Below are 16028 nucleotides of genomic sequence, written 5' to 3' on the forward strand. Positions count from 1 at the left end.
AGATGCGTTTGAGCTGAGGTTTAAATGTTTATAGGGCAGATGTAACATTTGCTCTTTGCAAAGACAAAAGACTTCAATAACCTCATCTTCTCATCTCCGTCTGTTAAAAGAAAGGTTTTAGTTGAAGGACTACAGGGGTCCAATCGTAGAAATTAATCATTAACATGATAGTAAGACCAGAAATATGAATAAAACAGGAACTTACTTTGATTTTACTTATGTTATGTGATGTAAAAAGATAGGTGTGGCTATTTTTGGTCAATAGCTGGCGGATTTGCAGTCTGATGCGTTTATATGCAGCTCTCAGACAGCCAAAATTGTTTGTGTCTGAATGGTGTGCAAACAGGAGTTTCTGGGGGGTCGTAAAGGATGTGGGCTAAATTAATCTCCATTGTATCACAGAATTAATGAAGATTACGATTAGTTTGGTTGGAAATCATATTTTCCCTACTTAAAGCCTACAAAGATAATTTATCATCCTCCAGGTCCTATAAGTCCTTTTAATCCTCATGTTTACGGGAGTCTTTGTTGCTCACCTGTGCTAATCCCTTCCTACCTTTTCTTTTTTTGTGTTCTGAACAAATAACACAAAGGCCTCATATTGTTTATGAGGATCATTCTCAAATAATCATTCTCAAATAATCAATTTATGTTTTGGATGTGGTAACATTTCGTTTTCCCTTGTTTTGTTGACAAAATGTGGTTTTGGTGACCAGTCAGGTGACTAAGTTGCTGTCACACTGCGCAGTTCTATAATTAATCACATTATGTGAACAGTAAAATTGTTTCAAGACTAAAAATTGCAAGATAGGGACTCGTGATCTGGACATTTCAGCAATCTTCAGACTCGTAAAAACACCTGGTTTTCAAGCCTCAGCCTGACGGCATGCAGAACTTTTAAAGTCAATGTGCAATGTTTTAACTGCTTCAACATTTAAAGAGAAAATTAACTATTCCGTTACCAAAACCTAATTTTTTGAAAGGAATTATATTTATAACTAAATAAGCAATAAAGAATTACAGGAGTTAAAACCTGCATAAATCTGCTCAGACTGAAGTTTAAGCTGTCTTTCTTTATTTATTATCATTATAGAATATTGTTGGTTAAAAATGTATATAGACAATGATCTACTGAGGAAGATTGTTTGGTATTGTCAAAAGGTCAAGGGGAAGCGACCAAATGTCATTCTAAGGAAAACATTTTTATGGGAGAGAAAAAAACATGGACGAGTAATCCCTCAGACACCAGAAGTTCACTGTGTAAAATTTGCATCATTATTCTTGAAGATGCTGTCAGCTGGAGGCAGCATCAGTCTGCGCCGAACGTGAACTTATATAGTCTTAAATGAAGGAAATAACTGTTTATGTAGGGCATTCCTGAACGAGGAAAATCAGTTACGTTACACAAGCAGGGTGGAGCATCCACATTTTCCACACCCAGCCACGAGGAACAATGTACTCCCGGTGTTAATGCCACAAAACATGTATGCACCATTAGTCGATGACAAAAACAAGTCACAGCAAATCTATTTTAAGCACAACAGAGAAGTGAAACCTTGCAATAATCAAGGTTTTACACAGATGACGCCACCAATATTTCCTTTTTTGGCTGTTGCCTTCAGGGGTCACTGCCATCATATGCTTCCATCTAACCATCTTCAACAACTAACTTCCTGTCCCCTTTCATTACATCCATATATCTCCTAAGTCTAGCTCTAGACCTAGCAGTTCTAACGTCATCATCCCTCCTCTGCACATACCCAGTCTGTCTGGCCTCTTTCTCTCCAAACACTTACCATGTGCTCTCCCTCTGACGTAGACAGCAGCCAATATCGTTACCTTTTTTACTCATCAGCCCCGAGCTGTTCATCCACCCACGACTGAAACTGTAGCCACAACAAAACATCCCTCTCTATATATCCAGTGGATTTAAAACAGGCACACGCTCTTTCAGAAACCTACTTCCTCTGTGGCTCGTGTGTTTACACATTACAATCATGACGAGCTGGTTGAAGAGTCGTCTTCACATTGTTGGAACAACTCCAACATTACTGTATTAAACAGTTAATTCTATGTAAACATACATTAAAAAGAAAGAAAAAATCAATTCTAAGTCAGATGCATCTGACTTATAATAGTGAATCCACTAAAATGTGAAAATTAAGGGAGCAGAAGGAAAAATAAGAATCAGACCACGTTTTGTCTTTAACATCTTTATTCATATTTTTTCATTATTTTTATTTGTACTGAAATTCAATATCTGCATCTTCTGAACCTTTTTTTTGTTGTTTCCTTTTAAAACGGCTTCTGTCATCTAACTCGAAAGAAAAAAAGAAGAAAAAAAAGGAAAAATCACCAAAAATGATTTTGTATTGTACAATCCACGTGGCGGACATTCCCATTCGCTTCTCCAGAGTGCCGTTCGACAGATGTGGTCCAATACTGTTTGAGGACGTCCCCCTCTAAAACCAAGACTTCGCCATCTCAGCTACACTTTCTCAGAGCGCACTGGAAACCGGACGAGCAGCCAGGGTGGACAGAAGTGCTGCTCGTCCGCCCGTTCCAGCGTGCTGTGCTCTCAACACCAAGAAAAGTTAAATGAAATACTATCCCCGCTGACACCACATATACTGCTCTAGCTTTTGTTTTGTTTAAGTCAACATGACCACATTAGGAAAAACAGACTTCATAATTACGCATTACTGCCGATTACGAAATGGATTTCCTGAAAAGCATATGTACAGCTTTTTTGGCTGAAAATTTCAATGGATAGTATTACTCACAAACGGAGGGAGGGATGCTTCCAGGACACCAAGATTCATGAATTAAAAGATTCCTCGAGTACTGTCCACCACATGCTTCGATACTGTGTTAATTTGATCTGCCTCCTCTATCCTCCTGGAGGAGGAGCAAAGACTATTGGGAAAATCCTGATGGACAGTTGATCTGGTGCTGAAAAATAACCCAAGTCATTCCAGCAGAAAGAGGCAGTGGCTGCGCCTCAGACCCAATACTTCCCCTGTAACAAAACTGCGAGCTGCCACACCCTTAAACAAAAACAAACCGCCTTAAGGTTCAAAAAGCCCTGACCTCTCGTATTCACATTTACAACACTCGAGTTGATGCATGATATGGACATTATCCACCCCTGCTCTCAAACACTGTAATATAAACCTGGATTTCCATCTAAAACTGGAAAAATAATAGTTCATCTACAATTATACCTGTTCTGATCGAGTAAAACGAAACGGCGAGGAGTGTGGGGTCTCTATTTGGTTTGCAACGGAGCCACTGCGAATACAAATAAGAACCCGCATCTGTAGATGCACAAGAGCTGTGACGTCACAGATGACATCGTCGGAGCAAACATTAATGGTTTTTGAGCAACTGATGACTTCAGAGTAGAGGCAGAAACCCAATCAAGTCCCCTGGAATGTTAATCCTTTAACATGACTGTCATTGAAGCCTTCAACCTATTGTAGAAAGTTTATTTTGCCAAAACTGAAAGACAACAAATGAACACTTTCTCTTTTCCTTTCTTTTTTTTTTTTAAACCCCAAAATAAAATTTACATTTTATGCTTTTTAGACTGAATTTGTCCCGGCATCACTCCTAGGTAGCTGCCTCATTTCCAAGGAAACTTCAGTGAGATCTGGGTGCTCTGCAAACATCAGCCGTGTTTTACCTGAAATGCAATGATGGGCTAGCGCCTGCAGTAGGGCGGTGCTGGTACCACACCCCTCCCCAACCCCTGTTCCCAATGTCCCTCAATTTACAAGAAACAAACAGGGAATAAAAAGATTCAAGAGAAAAAGAAAAAAGGAAAAATAAACAAAAAGGGAAAAAAAAACAAAAAGCATTCCCCCCACCCCCCGACTGGGCCTGCCAGCACGCCACTGACTTCAAGTGTGTGTGTCTGTGTGAATGTGTGTGTGAGGAACTGTGTCTAAGCGGCCTAGACCGCAAGAGTCTCTGATAATGTGCGAGGACTGGTGTGTGAGCGCGTGGAAGCTCCATGGGGGTGAGGGGGACTCCTAGTATTTCTTCCCCGGGATGAACTCCTTTGCTTCAGGATTCAAGATGCTCTTCCTCTGCAGAAAAACAGGAAGAAAAAGGACTAAAGCCGAATTCCTTTCGACTTGAACTGTGTATCATCAACGTCAGAGCTGGGGAGGGGAGTGAAATGGCGACGCTTCCGACTCACCGCCACCTCCTCCAGGTTGCCGTGGTGATCGTTGACCGACAGGCCGTTGAGCTGCTGCTGGAGCTGCCCCACCCCCTGGTTGTTGAGATCACGTGAAGGGATGAACCAGTCCTGGTCCTCCTCCTCCAGCATTTCCTGGAAGCAGCGCTCCAAGAACTCCTGCTCCAGCAGCTCCTCCTCCACCTGCACGTAAAAACACAGATTTTAATAAAAATTTATTAAGATTTAACCGTCACCAACAAGCAATTCACTTGTCATTCACTTGTGTTGTTTATGCAGTAAAACAGTAAAAACATGTCAGTGCTTTACAAAACAATTGATTGTGAAATTGAAAGTAGGGGAAAACTGGAAGCAAACGCTTGATCTCCATCAAACGCTTGATCTCCATCAAGAGCTAAATCACTTATTGATTAAAATAAATGAACAATTTAATATAAACACAATCGTTCCGAAATTCTGAATGAAAGGAAGCAGAAAGAAGAATAATCTTATTTAATCTGCCCCTTTACCCCCAGAAATCAAATTTACAAAGAACGTAAATTAAAAAAAATAAATAAAATAGCTGCCGGCCAACACAGACAGTCACACTCAACACAGACTTTATACTCCGTAATCAACGGCGCGTTCACACACCTGTCTGTTATACTCCTCCTCGTTCTCCATCCACATGTACTCGGCAAACGGGTTGGCGTCGGTGTTTTCTCCTGCGTGTCCGTTGGCCACTGGCTCCTTTCCTTCTTTTCCAGGATCCCCACCTCCCGGCGTCTTGGCCACCTCGGGTCCGCTCATCTCGGCTGGCTCTGCGCGAGAATAGAGTTACACTCGGGAGGTTAGTGCCAGTGGCCGCGTCCTGGGTGTAACCCACCTCCCGTCTGACGACAGCCCCCAGAGACATTCAATTAATTAATAGTTCTGGTTGATAGCAGATCATGGTTTATGTGCGAAAGAGAAAGGAAAAACAGTTGTAATGTGTTAGATCATCGTTCTTTAACCCTGGTCCTCAAGGCCCTGCAGGTTTGAGAGGCTGCTCCAACACACCTGATCCAAATGATCCGCTCGTCATCAACACAGCTCTGTCAATCATCTACTAGTTTGAGCCAGGTGTGTTTGAGGAGGGAACCAGCGAGTGTACTGCTTTAGGCTGTGAGCGGCCGTGACAAACATGAGCAGGGGGGGGGGGGGCAAATAAATAAAAATAAACATAAAAACTCACAGCTGAGGATAATCTTGTCGAGACCGCTAACTGAAATCAGAACTGCACTGCGGTGTCCACAGATACGGCGGTGCAGTTCTGATTACACCACACTGCCACATCTACAGATATTCTGCACGATAACATTTAAATGAACCTGAAGGTTAAATAGTTTTTGGCATTTCGTGTTTAGTGTCAATAGTTTCTAGTCAGCATTTTTCTGTAAACCAGGATTAAAATTAAAACAAACAAGTCCAGACAAACCATATAAAAGACACAGCACCGTTCAAAGGGACAAATGCCACCAACTTTGCAACGGTTTATGCAAATAAAAAAAAAGAGAAAATACAAAAACGATGACTGCCACAAGCTTTAAAACACTGAAACAAGCCAAATGAGTTTATCTGAGAGAAAGTTGCAGACAACTATATTCAGATAGGGGGAAATGGTCAGCGTTAAAGCAGAACAAATACATCTCTGGCTATTTTTAGCTCAGCACGTCCCCCTATAGGTGCAGAGGTTGAGTCACTGTATCAACGCCGACTTCCTCTTGTTTGGCCTCTTGCTTCACACTCTTTTTTTTTTCTCTTGCGTCATTACTTTGGAGTTTCTAATGCAGAGTATCCGCTACACAACTTTATAATGTAAGGCCGCTGATTTGGTGGTCCAGCTGCGAGAGTCGCTCAGCGATGGTCATCTCAAAGATCGCTTGAAATAATTATCTATCAGCATCTTATATCCTACAACTTTGTCTCCTCACAAGTCCAAGTCATGATGAGATGACGTATTCATTAATGCGACTTCCCACTTCTCCCACGTTCTGCTGCCCGGCTTCTCTTCTGAGGAACTTTCCGCACACATCAAACCCACCTCTAAAGTGAGGTTCATTCGCTCTGCTCGTTGCTGATCGGTTACCATCAGCGAATGCTGACTAGGCCTGTGTTGAAAAAAAAAATAATCGATTTTCCGATTCTAAATCGATTCTCATATTAATTCCTAAAAATCGATTCTTATGTGTAAAGATCGAATTTTTTTTTTCATCATTTTCGCCAGGTGAACTTTAATCCCAGTAGTCGGACACACAGTTTGTCATGACACTTCTGAAAAATGCCAGGTGCTTCATGGCAATGTTTGCGTGGTGACAGAATAAATTAAATAAGCTAAAATGATTTGTTTACTGCATGAACTGTTGCAATTTCTTTTTTTGCACTTTAAATGGATATTGAAAGGCCTGTTTGAGTTATTTATTTCACAATAATTATTGTGAAATTATTATTTCACTAGTTATTTTACAGTCATATAATTCAGGGAACAGCTCAAAAAACATTTTAAATAACCCTAAGCCAAATCAATATCGAATCATGATAATCGATTCTGAATATTAAGAATCAGAATCGAATCGATTCTTGACATTTGAATCGATAGCCCTAATGCTGACGACACTTTACTACATTAATGATTCATAATTCTTTAAAAGTCTAAATAAAATGATTAATCAGGATTTAGCAGATTCCGGTCATACGGTGAGAGACATGGCGACTTTATACGACCGTAGAAATGCTGCAGGGTACGGGCCCCGGACGGCTCCGTGGGTTGAGCGGGCGGCCCTCATGCAGGCGGCATGGGTTTGAATCCTGGTCTGTCGCTCTATATCGCACGTCCTGGCCCCTCTCTACCAGCTTCCCGTCAAGCCACCTCCAAAATACCTCTGCTGTGATATAAACTCAGTGAACTAGTTTTGCACCGTGTGATGTGTGACACGGTGGCGTGAAGTGATCTGCCGTTGTTGGAAGAGACGACGACCGGGTCAGGAGTCCAAAGTTACTTCAGCTGGGTTTTGCTGATAGTCAGCACTAAACCACACGTCCAAAACAATCCACGACTGAAAACAAACTATAAAGGGAGGGGAAAAAAAATAAAAAAAATGCTGCTTTAAAGTAGCTTTCCCATGAAGTCAACATTTAGAAATGCTGCCGTCTCCTAATTATACATAAGCCTCGACTTCCATAATTAACTGTTCCGCACATCTCAGTGACACACAGATGACGGCTTTCATCGGACCAGACGCACAAACGTTTGTGTGTTTATTGTTCAACATCTACAGATGACTGCCTGTGATGCAATCGGGGCAAACGCAGTGAGTCACCGTATGTAACAGTGCAGCATATTGCAATGCTGCAGCGTCTCTCACGCTCCGTCCTCAGGCTTCAAAATGACACTTTCATACAGTCACTCTTAAGATTCAGAAGTGTTTACCCCCCCCTCCCTTATTTGAGCTTTTTAGTATGAACTTCCGCCACAAAAGGGTTTCCCCCATGTTTCTCCCAGTTCGTCAAATCTCAGTCACCCCCCCTCTTTCCCACCTTTGTACATTACAGGTAGCATTTTCATTAAGTCATAGCCAACAATGAGGTACCCGCAATAGTTTCAAGCTCTCAGATCTTAGCACTTATTCCCTCAAGAGCTGAAGGGGGGTGTAATATACTCAGCAACCAGGAAAGTCTGTAGAGGAAGTGAAAAACAAACATCACTACAACTAGTTCCTCTTATCTTTATATCCTCTCCCCTCTCACTTCAGTGGACAGTCCCTACTTGCAATATCACAATCTCCATTTGGCAACAAGTGAAGCATTATTCAGTTCTTACATCAGGACATCCAGATCCAAGTTTAAAAACATGACATATCAGCTTTTACGATGTCTGAGGTGCACAGCCACACGTGGGGCTGATGTTACGAAGCACGTTCAAGGACTCACAGTAAACAACGACGTCAACACTTTCTGTCGTACCCTCTGCGGTCTGTGCGGCAGCGGCGAGCTGCACATACGAGCTGTGATAAAGGCTGTCGTTTCATGACACCATCATGACGAAGCAGGTTGAGGGTACGACAGAAATAGCTGACAAGCTGTAAAAATATTCAACATATTAGTTGAGTAACTCAGTAGCGACTGCAGCTCAAGTATTATCAGTCTCGGTACTCATCTATCGTTTAAAAACAAAAAGACGTGGCATTCACATGCGGGGAAATTTAATTAATTTAACAAAACCGTAGAAAAAGCATTACTGAACATTATTTTCACTTGTTGCTGCCTGTTCGTTCTCTTGTTTTTACTGTTCTGACCTCAGACCTGTATTGACCGCCGCTCACAGACTCTTCCCACGTGTCTGTTCATACATACACAGATGACGTCATTCAAAAACCTCGATGTTCAGCTCGTCATCTCCTGCTGCAGCTTCTGACACCATTGTTCTAAGACTGCAGACGTTCGGGACATTTTGTACTGAGCAGCCGCAAAGACCTGGCCCCACCGTGAAGTGGACGATCTGTCTACAGGGGAAAAAAATATAAATCATAGGCAACAATTGTCCAACTACCAGTATATTCAAATACGGACCAACGGCTGAAATGTTCAGCAGTTTACCAGCAATTCAATCAGGCTCTGCTTTTGACTCTGACCCAACTCAAGTGTGAAAGGCTGAGAATGTTTTCAGAATAAACTTGGCTACAGTTCTGACTTTCTAGTTTATTTGTTGTTTTTTTTCCCAGCTTCATCTTGTGATGTCCAACGAATGTGTGACTGTTAAACCAAATCCTCCTGTCTGATAGGATGTGGGCTCAAAACCTAAATTACAAGATTTGACAAGCTTTTGCATCTCACAACCATCATGGAAACTGAAAAGATCTTTCATTACACATCTCATATGATGCGTCCACAGTTCTTGCAACGTATATTATTAAAAATACAATTCCAACTTCCATTAACAATGGCATAAAAATAAATCCAAAAGCTGTCGGCCAGCTGCAGTAAACAGATCATGAGGCAATTGTAGCCCAACTGTTTCAAGAGTGAAGGATTATTTAAAAAGTAAAATGATTATCTAAACCTACTGCACAGATAAAGGGTGTTTGACTTTCAAACGCTGACTCACAACTCCCAAACTCACAGAAACTGCACATAAAAAGCTAATTCCAGATAATAAATCTTGTTCTTTCTGCATGTGTACTGCTCATTGTGACAAAACCCACATGCGTAAGCAGGGATCGAGCCGACTGCTGTGCTGTTAACAATGACTACACGGACAAACTGTCCTTCAAAGGGAGCGTGAATAAAGTGTGTAAACCAAGTAGGTGCGTAGATCAAGAGCAACATGTGCCTGTCTGTGAGCAACAATACAACTCTTATTATAGTGCAAGGATTTACACAAGCTCAAATCAATAACTTGGGGAGAAAAGGGAAGAGAATAGGACAGGACAATGCGGCAAGTTTAAAGTACAACCAAGCCAACGAAGTCAAAACTCATTTTTACAACAGCCCATAAACTTTTATATTACATAACAGATTTCTCACCAGTGCCAAATCTTATCACAATACGCATCAGACGTAGTACGCAAGAAGTAAAAAAGATAAGATAAACTTGACATATCACCGTTCTGCACAAATGCCCTAGAGATCGAAGCTTTTGCAACAAATACCAACATTTATTAAATTAATACAGACAGATTTAGACACGGGGAATAACAAGAACTGTTGCATTCCTGTTTAACATCTTCACCATAAATCAAAAAAGGCTCAGTTGCTCGCTGAACACCTCAGGTGTCACAGGCATGCACGACAGGTGACCCAGAATAAATGAGGATGACTCGATTGTGACGGCTGTGTTGTGCATCTAGTACGTCACATGTATTTTTTTTTTTAAATAAAACACGTGCTGGTCAACATGTAACATTTAGTTAAAAAGAGCACAGATCTGTGCAACATTTAAGCCTGCAAGCTGAAGGCCATTCGATCTATCTCAATGTCAGAGAAAGATAAACAGCGGAGCGCCACGGCTCTGTGCACGAAGAGCCAGGATACAAAGAAAATGTCAAAACCCTGAAACACTTTGTTGTGCTCCACCTGTGGTGGATGGGATACTTCTCCATGTTCAATCATGTTATTCCCCGCAGGTAAACTGATGCCTGCCACATGTATGACAGATTTGTTGCTTAATTAATTATTTTTATTCCGTGCTGAATTTTTAGTTTGTGTTGCCAAGTCTCAACTCTGCTGTATTTGAAGACTGAGCGGCCAAGATAACTAAAATCACTTCCCGTTATTACTGAAACCCAATTATGTCCAACGGGAGGTTTTTAAGCATTTACAGTTGGGTGGCATATTATCTTCAGTATAAATAACCAACTTTTTTTTTGCCTAAACTTACTCAAAACTTGAATTATTTAACACTTCTCAAGCATGAGTGCAACCTAAAGATTAAAGGCACTTACAGTAGTGAAATTTGCAAGAAAGAACAGAAAATGATAAAAATAACAGTTATCAAACAGGTTTTTTTTCCCCAAACGTCTCCTCTGTGGAGATTTTACACTTTTGCTGCCTATAAACTGTTTTGTTCAGTTTGTCACCTGTTTTCTTAACAGTTTAATCTACTTTCTAAACTTATCACCAACGATTTTGACTCCCAATTCATAGTATAAATCACACAACGATTCCCAGATAATACTGGAAATGTTTTTAGAGTTTAGACTATTTATTGATAATTAATTACCTAATTATCTCACCTTCAGATACCAAGTGAATAGGTGTCACTGGCAATACCAGAGGCCATTTGTGAGCTTTGGACGGCTTAGAAATTGACGAGAATATAAGCTTTGATACAGGTACATCAATATAAATCAATTTAACACCTGAAAATGAAGCTTTGGTGCAGGTACATTAATATAAATCCACTTATTAACACCAGAAAATGAAGCTTTAATCTCAATCTTAAAAAAAAGCAGCATTACTGTGCATGAATACCTTTAAAAAGGGCAGTAAATATAGCAGCTTAAATGTGATGTAACAGTGTCCCCGCAGATCCACCAGGTGTGTGCAGGCCCACCTGGCCTGGTAGCTGCTATACAACACAAAGGCTGGCCGGGCTCAGGGGCAGCAAAACTACTGTTATTTCCCCAAAGTTTGAGGCGCACAAACGACAAACCTCGCCGAACAGGACGTTAAATAAAACATGCGTGCATAAGCATTTGCGAGGCATCGAGTTGAAGCCTTGTTCCCCCACGTTTAGGGCCAAACAAAGTGGCTCCGCCATCACTGAGCAGGCTGCTAAAAGCGTGGCAGCATCTCCTAAACGGGTCAACAAAACAACAGCTTCAACATTCACGCTTTGGAGAGGCTCGGGTTACCTGGCATCGTGTTTCACTCAGAGGGGAAACGTTGTGTTGTTTCGTATGTACGACTGGAGGGCGCGTCCTCCTTTTTTTCAGTGAGGATTTCTTCTTTTGCTGCGATGCAACGAAGCTCAACTCGGCTAAATCCTGTTAGCCGCGCTGCTATCGGCACTGAGCTGGCTCGGTCACGTGGGCGCGTGAGGCGTTCACGGACTTTTCTGAGTGTCGCGATTCTCGGAACTGCAACGCAAGCGAACGGATAAATTATTCGTTGCTTAGTTTGACTGTGAGGTGGCTTTATTTTTTAAATGTTATAGTTGTTGATCATTATTCATAGTTATTTAGTGGACTGCTTTGGAAAAAAACGGCGTTACTCAATAAAGTTTGTTTTTACAGAGGCAGTGTGGGCAGCTTTGTTTCATGCAACCAATTACAGTTGAATACATCAAAACCTTGAGAACTGGCGTCCACGTGTGTGGTTATCGCGTTATGGGTTGTGTATACCAGGCCGCTTAATTATGCTCTCTGGATATTCAGAAAGACTGTCCACGTATAAGGGCATCATTTTATACCCAAAATAACATTTCAAAAGATGATGCTTAGTTTTTAAACTTACCAGGTCCCAATAAGCCCAGACAGCAAGAATAAATTCAAAAAGAGCTCAGTTTTAGGAGGATTGTAAAATATAGCTTATTTATCGTTGCTGTGATGATGGCCTTAGTTTGATTTAATGTATCTAGATTTATCTTAAACATGTGCGGGATAAACAGTAATATTTAGATCATCTTCTTTTCAAGTAAAAACACTGACAGATGTAAGTAAACACCATATGAGAAAAACAACAGAATCATCGCTGATCACATCTGGTTGTTTCCTACAACAATGTCTCCATTTCTTTCCCCCTAGAGGCCACTGATGCATGATTACATGATGAATCCCATCCTGAATAAGAACCATTTCTGAGCATAAACAGCATAAATCATCAAACTTCCTTCTCCACTGTCCCTTCTGATGCAAATCTAGTTTCTGTTGAGGAAAGAAAATGGAGCCTAGTGTTGATAATAAACATCTCTATCATATCTAGTGAACAACAGATATAAACCCAGTCAGCAGTCTTGAATAAATGTTCTTGTATGTTGTTAATTGCACTAATTGACTGTGAATGCAGAAGACATTTTGGCTGGTAATAAACAATATAAATAGAGGGGGGGAAAGCACCACGATGACGCTGATGATATAAAACTACATTGAATATGGAGAACAATGACAAAAACCAACACGCAACAGCTGTTTGTGCAGGAGTGAGGTCCATAAATGTCCCAGAGTTCATAAAAAAATTGAAAATTGTCCTGTGATTGGGTGACTCAAAATTTGAATTTGCGCATGGAAATTCTGCTTGCAGCATCGTCGGAGTAAACAGACGAATAAACCGGCCATTTCAAATCCAACGTCTGTGCTGGTACCAGTGTCATTGCTCCACATGGCATCACCAGGTCACCATTGATGCTCAGTGGTGTAAACAAGTTCAAGAGCAGCGTATTGAAGCATTATATCTGTTTATGCTTAAGTTGAATATTTTTCAGTTAATAAAATCTAAGGATAATGAAAACTATCCAGTAGGGTTTCCCACAGCTTGATGCCACATGCTACTTTTTGTAATCAGCCCAAATGTTCTCATTTAGATTGGATATAAATGTGAAAACAAGACCATGACATTTGGCAGATTTTAGCACAATTAGAACAAATAAAGGTCACTCAATAAACAAACTCTGGTTACCAGCCTTGGTTTTGGGACCCTTTTTAAAAACGAGTGGATAAAGATGAAATAAGTGAGAAAACCATGGCTTCTCCAAAAAATATCTTTAATTTGACTGACTTTTAATTACACGTTCCTGTCTTTTCTTGTTTTGTTTTTTTATCTTAAGAGAGCTCAAAACAAGTTGTATGGTGGAGTATATAAGGTGGACATAGTTTCATCTTAAAGGGATATGAGTCAAAAACAAGTAGGGAAACTAACATAACTGTCCACACTGGTATTTTTACAAGAGTACCATTTTTTATGGTTTTGGCCTGTCATCTGCACGTAAATATAGTTTGGTTCTCTCTTTTTTGGTCAATTAAAGCAAATATTTTTGGACAAGCTCTTTCATTGTGAAGATATTTGGAAAGCTAGGTTTCTAGTGTTGTCGTGGACAACTGAGACTTTGAAGTCTAAGATTTTGCTAAATTTCTCAACAAGAAAATGGCAGATGCGGTAAACCTAGCCCTGGCTAAAACTTAAATGTAGGATTTCTGCAACGCTCAAATAAGAGTGCATCAGAATGCCAGTCTGCCGCATAATCCAATGGCTCCACACAGAACTGGCTGCTAAGGTCATTGGTTTTAAACGAGACCTGGACAGGCTTCTAACTGGTGAACTGCCAATGAAAACATTTGCTTTTGTCTTTCAGTCAGGTCAAAAAAAGTTCTGTGTCCTGAAATTGCTTGATCTGGCAACTTACAACAGCTTGTGTTGTCTAGAAAATATGAAAAAAAAAGCATGTGAACCAATCCCAGTCCACCTTGGCTTTGCGTATAAAAAAAGTTATGTAATTTGGGAACTTGTCATGTTCTGTTTATGAAGAAAAAAACATGGAAAATACCTTTTTTGGAGTACCTGAGGGGAAAAAACTTACAGAGTCCTTACAAACACCAGGAAACTGGACCACATTACACCGGTCATGAAATCACTACACTGGCTTCCAGTGAGTCAAAGGATAGAGTTTAAAATCTTACTGCTGGTCTACAAAGACCTGAATGGTCTTGGACCAAAATACATGGTTGATCTGTTAGTTCCTATGAAGCTCCCAGACCCCTGAGGTTCATCTGGATCTGGTTTGTTGTGGTTCCCAAGAACCAGAACCAAGCAAGGTGAGGCAGCGTTCAGTTATTCTGCTCCTCACCGGTGGAACAAACTTCCTGTAGACCTGAGGTCTGCTCCAACTGTAGATCCTTTAAATCAGGGCTAAAAACATTACTGTTTACTGAAGTGTACTCTTAAATTAAATACTTACCTGCTGTATTCTACTGCCCTTATTTTTAACAGCTTGTGCTTTTTATTATTTTACCTCTTTTCTTATCATCTTATTCTTAATTTTTTCAATCTTATTTGTTATTTGCTGTCTAATTATGTCTTGCTGCTTTTAATGTCAATGTAAAGCACTTTGAATTACCTTGTGTTGAATTGTGCTATATAAATAAATTTGCCTTGCCTTGCCTTGCCTAATTAAAAACCTGTTTGAAGACTCAATCTGACTGACTGGGGCCTGTACAGTGCACGTCACTGATGATTTGCTAAAGTTGGGGTTTATTTTGGGTACGTGAATGCAGCATGTGAACAAACATCAACCACCCTCCTCACTCAAGACAAAAATACCCTCATGGCTTCAATGATAGGACACTTTCTGTCCACTGGTTTTACATAAACGAGTACTTTTGATTTACCTTTCAGATGGATAAATAGTTACCAAGGTTACTGTCATATATGGTCTGCTCTTTGAATAAATGCACACGAAGGATGGATATCTAGTATTCCAAGATTCCACATTTTCATGAACTTCACAGGAAAGAAAATGGTTTAGTTTTTGACAAAGCTATAAATTTAATTTAGTTCTTCGTCCTTCGGTTGCCTAACCACATTTTTTACATAATATTTAGAGTCATGCTTTCTTTCCAGACTGATATTTGAGGTTGTCTACAATTAAGTCGACGTAATTTTATGTAGAAATGGGCAGTTTAAACACATTTCTTTCCATCGTGCGTTTTTGTCTTTTTTTATTGCTTTTTCTTTCGCAAAGTGTCTACTTTTTTTTCTACAAATAAGAAAGCAAACTCACCACAGAAGTTGGAGCGCTAACAGGGGGATCCGCAGACCAGCTGGTGGGCAAACAACTTCACTTTTCCGGTTTCAATGTCCCAAGAACGCCACGCTGTTAATTAATTCCTCCCGTTCCTTCTAATATGCTGAAGGAAAACCTCTCCTTTAAGTCAGTATAGTCGTGATATTTGGCGGAAAAACTAGTAAATTAACTGTTTTCTGCCTAAACGTTGAGAAGGGGGAAAAAAACGTTGCCCCGCTCGTCCAGCTGTACCCTTCTCTCATTGGTTGAAGTCCACGTCACTCAACGGTTTCCGGTGAAATGATTGGTCCAAATTACAACAGGCCCCGCCTTCCTCCTCCTTTCTCGTAAGTAAATAAACTAGGACTTTTTTTCCCCTCCTGCACTTTTTAGTAATCGATATCACCACTTAATATGTAACAAACTGACCCAACCTTTTTGTAACAGAGTAAACTTTGACTTTAAATTTCAAAGTATGTTTAACAAATAAAAATAGATAAAAGGATGATTTAAATAAATTATGTGAGCAGTTGTGTGTGCATGCTTTTACAGGCCAGGAACGCTCCTAAAATATCATGTAGGTTTGACGTT

General features: G+C 40.4%; 1 protein-coding gene across 3 annotated transcripts; it reads right to left on the reverse strand.

Annotated features, from left to right (window-relative positions):
* Positions 1 to 2197: 2197 nt before the first annotated feature.
* Positions 2198 to 15624, reverse strand: paip2b (poly(A) binding protein interacting protein 2B). 3 transcript variants are annotated; one of them, XM_061709789.1, is made up of 4 exons: positions 15435 to 15624; positions 4838 to 5004; positions 4205 to 4387; positions 2198 to 4091 (listed from the first exon to the last, which is right to left on the reverse strand). In XM_061709789.1, exons 2-4 carry the CDS (start codon positions 4991 to 4993, stop codon positions 4035 to 4037), a joined length of 396 nt encoding a protein of 131 aa, XP_061565773.1. In that variant the 5' UTR covers positions 4994 to 5004; positions 15435 to 15624; the 3' UTR covers positions 2198 to 4034. The 3 variants fall into 3 exon arrangements, with proteins under 3 accessions (XP_061565773.1, XP_061565772.1, XP_061565774.1); XM_061709788.1 differs by lacking the exon at positions 15435 to 15624 and adding an exon at positions 11575 to 11743; XM_061709790.1 differs by lacking the exon at positions 15435 to 15624 and adding an exon at positions 6947 to 7098.
* Positions 15625 to 16028: the final 404 nt, after the last annotated feature.

Source organism: Cololabis saira, chromosome 20 (genome assembly GCF_033807715.1).
Source record: "Cololabis saira isolate AMF1-May2022 chromosome 20, fColSai1.1, whole genome shotgun sequence".
NCBI classification, from domain to species: Eukaryota; Metazoa; Chordata; class Actinopteri; order Beloniformes; family Belonidae; genus Cololabis; species Cololabis saira.

Excerpts from the sequence above, each read along its gene's own strand:
- paip2b (XM_061709788.1), bottom strand. Across the intron at positions 4,388-4,837 it reads AGGAGGAGTATAACAGACAG|GTGGAGGAGGAGCTGCTGGA; the intron begins GTGTGTGAACGC and ends TTTTACGTGCAG. Across the intron at positions 4,092-4,204 it reads GCAACCTGGAGGAGGTGGCG|AGGAAGAGCATCTTGAATCC; the intron begins GTGAGTCGGAAG and ends GTTTTTCTGCAG.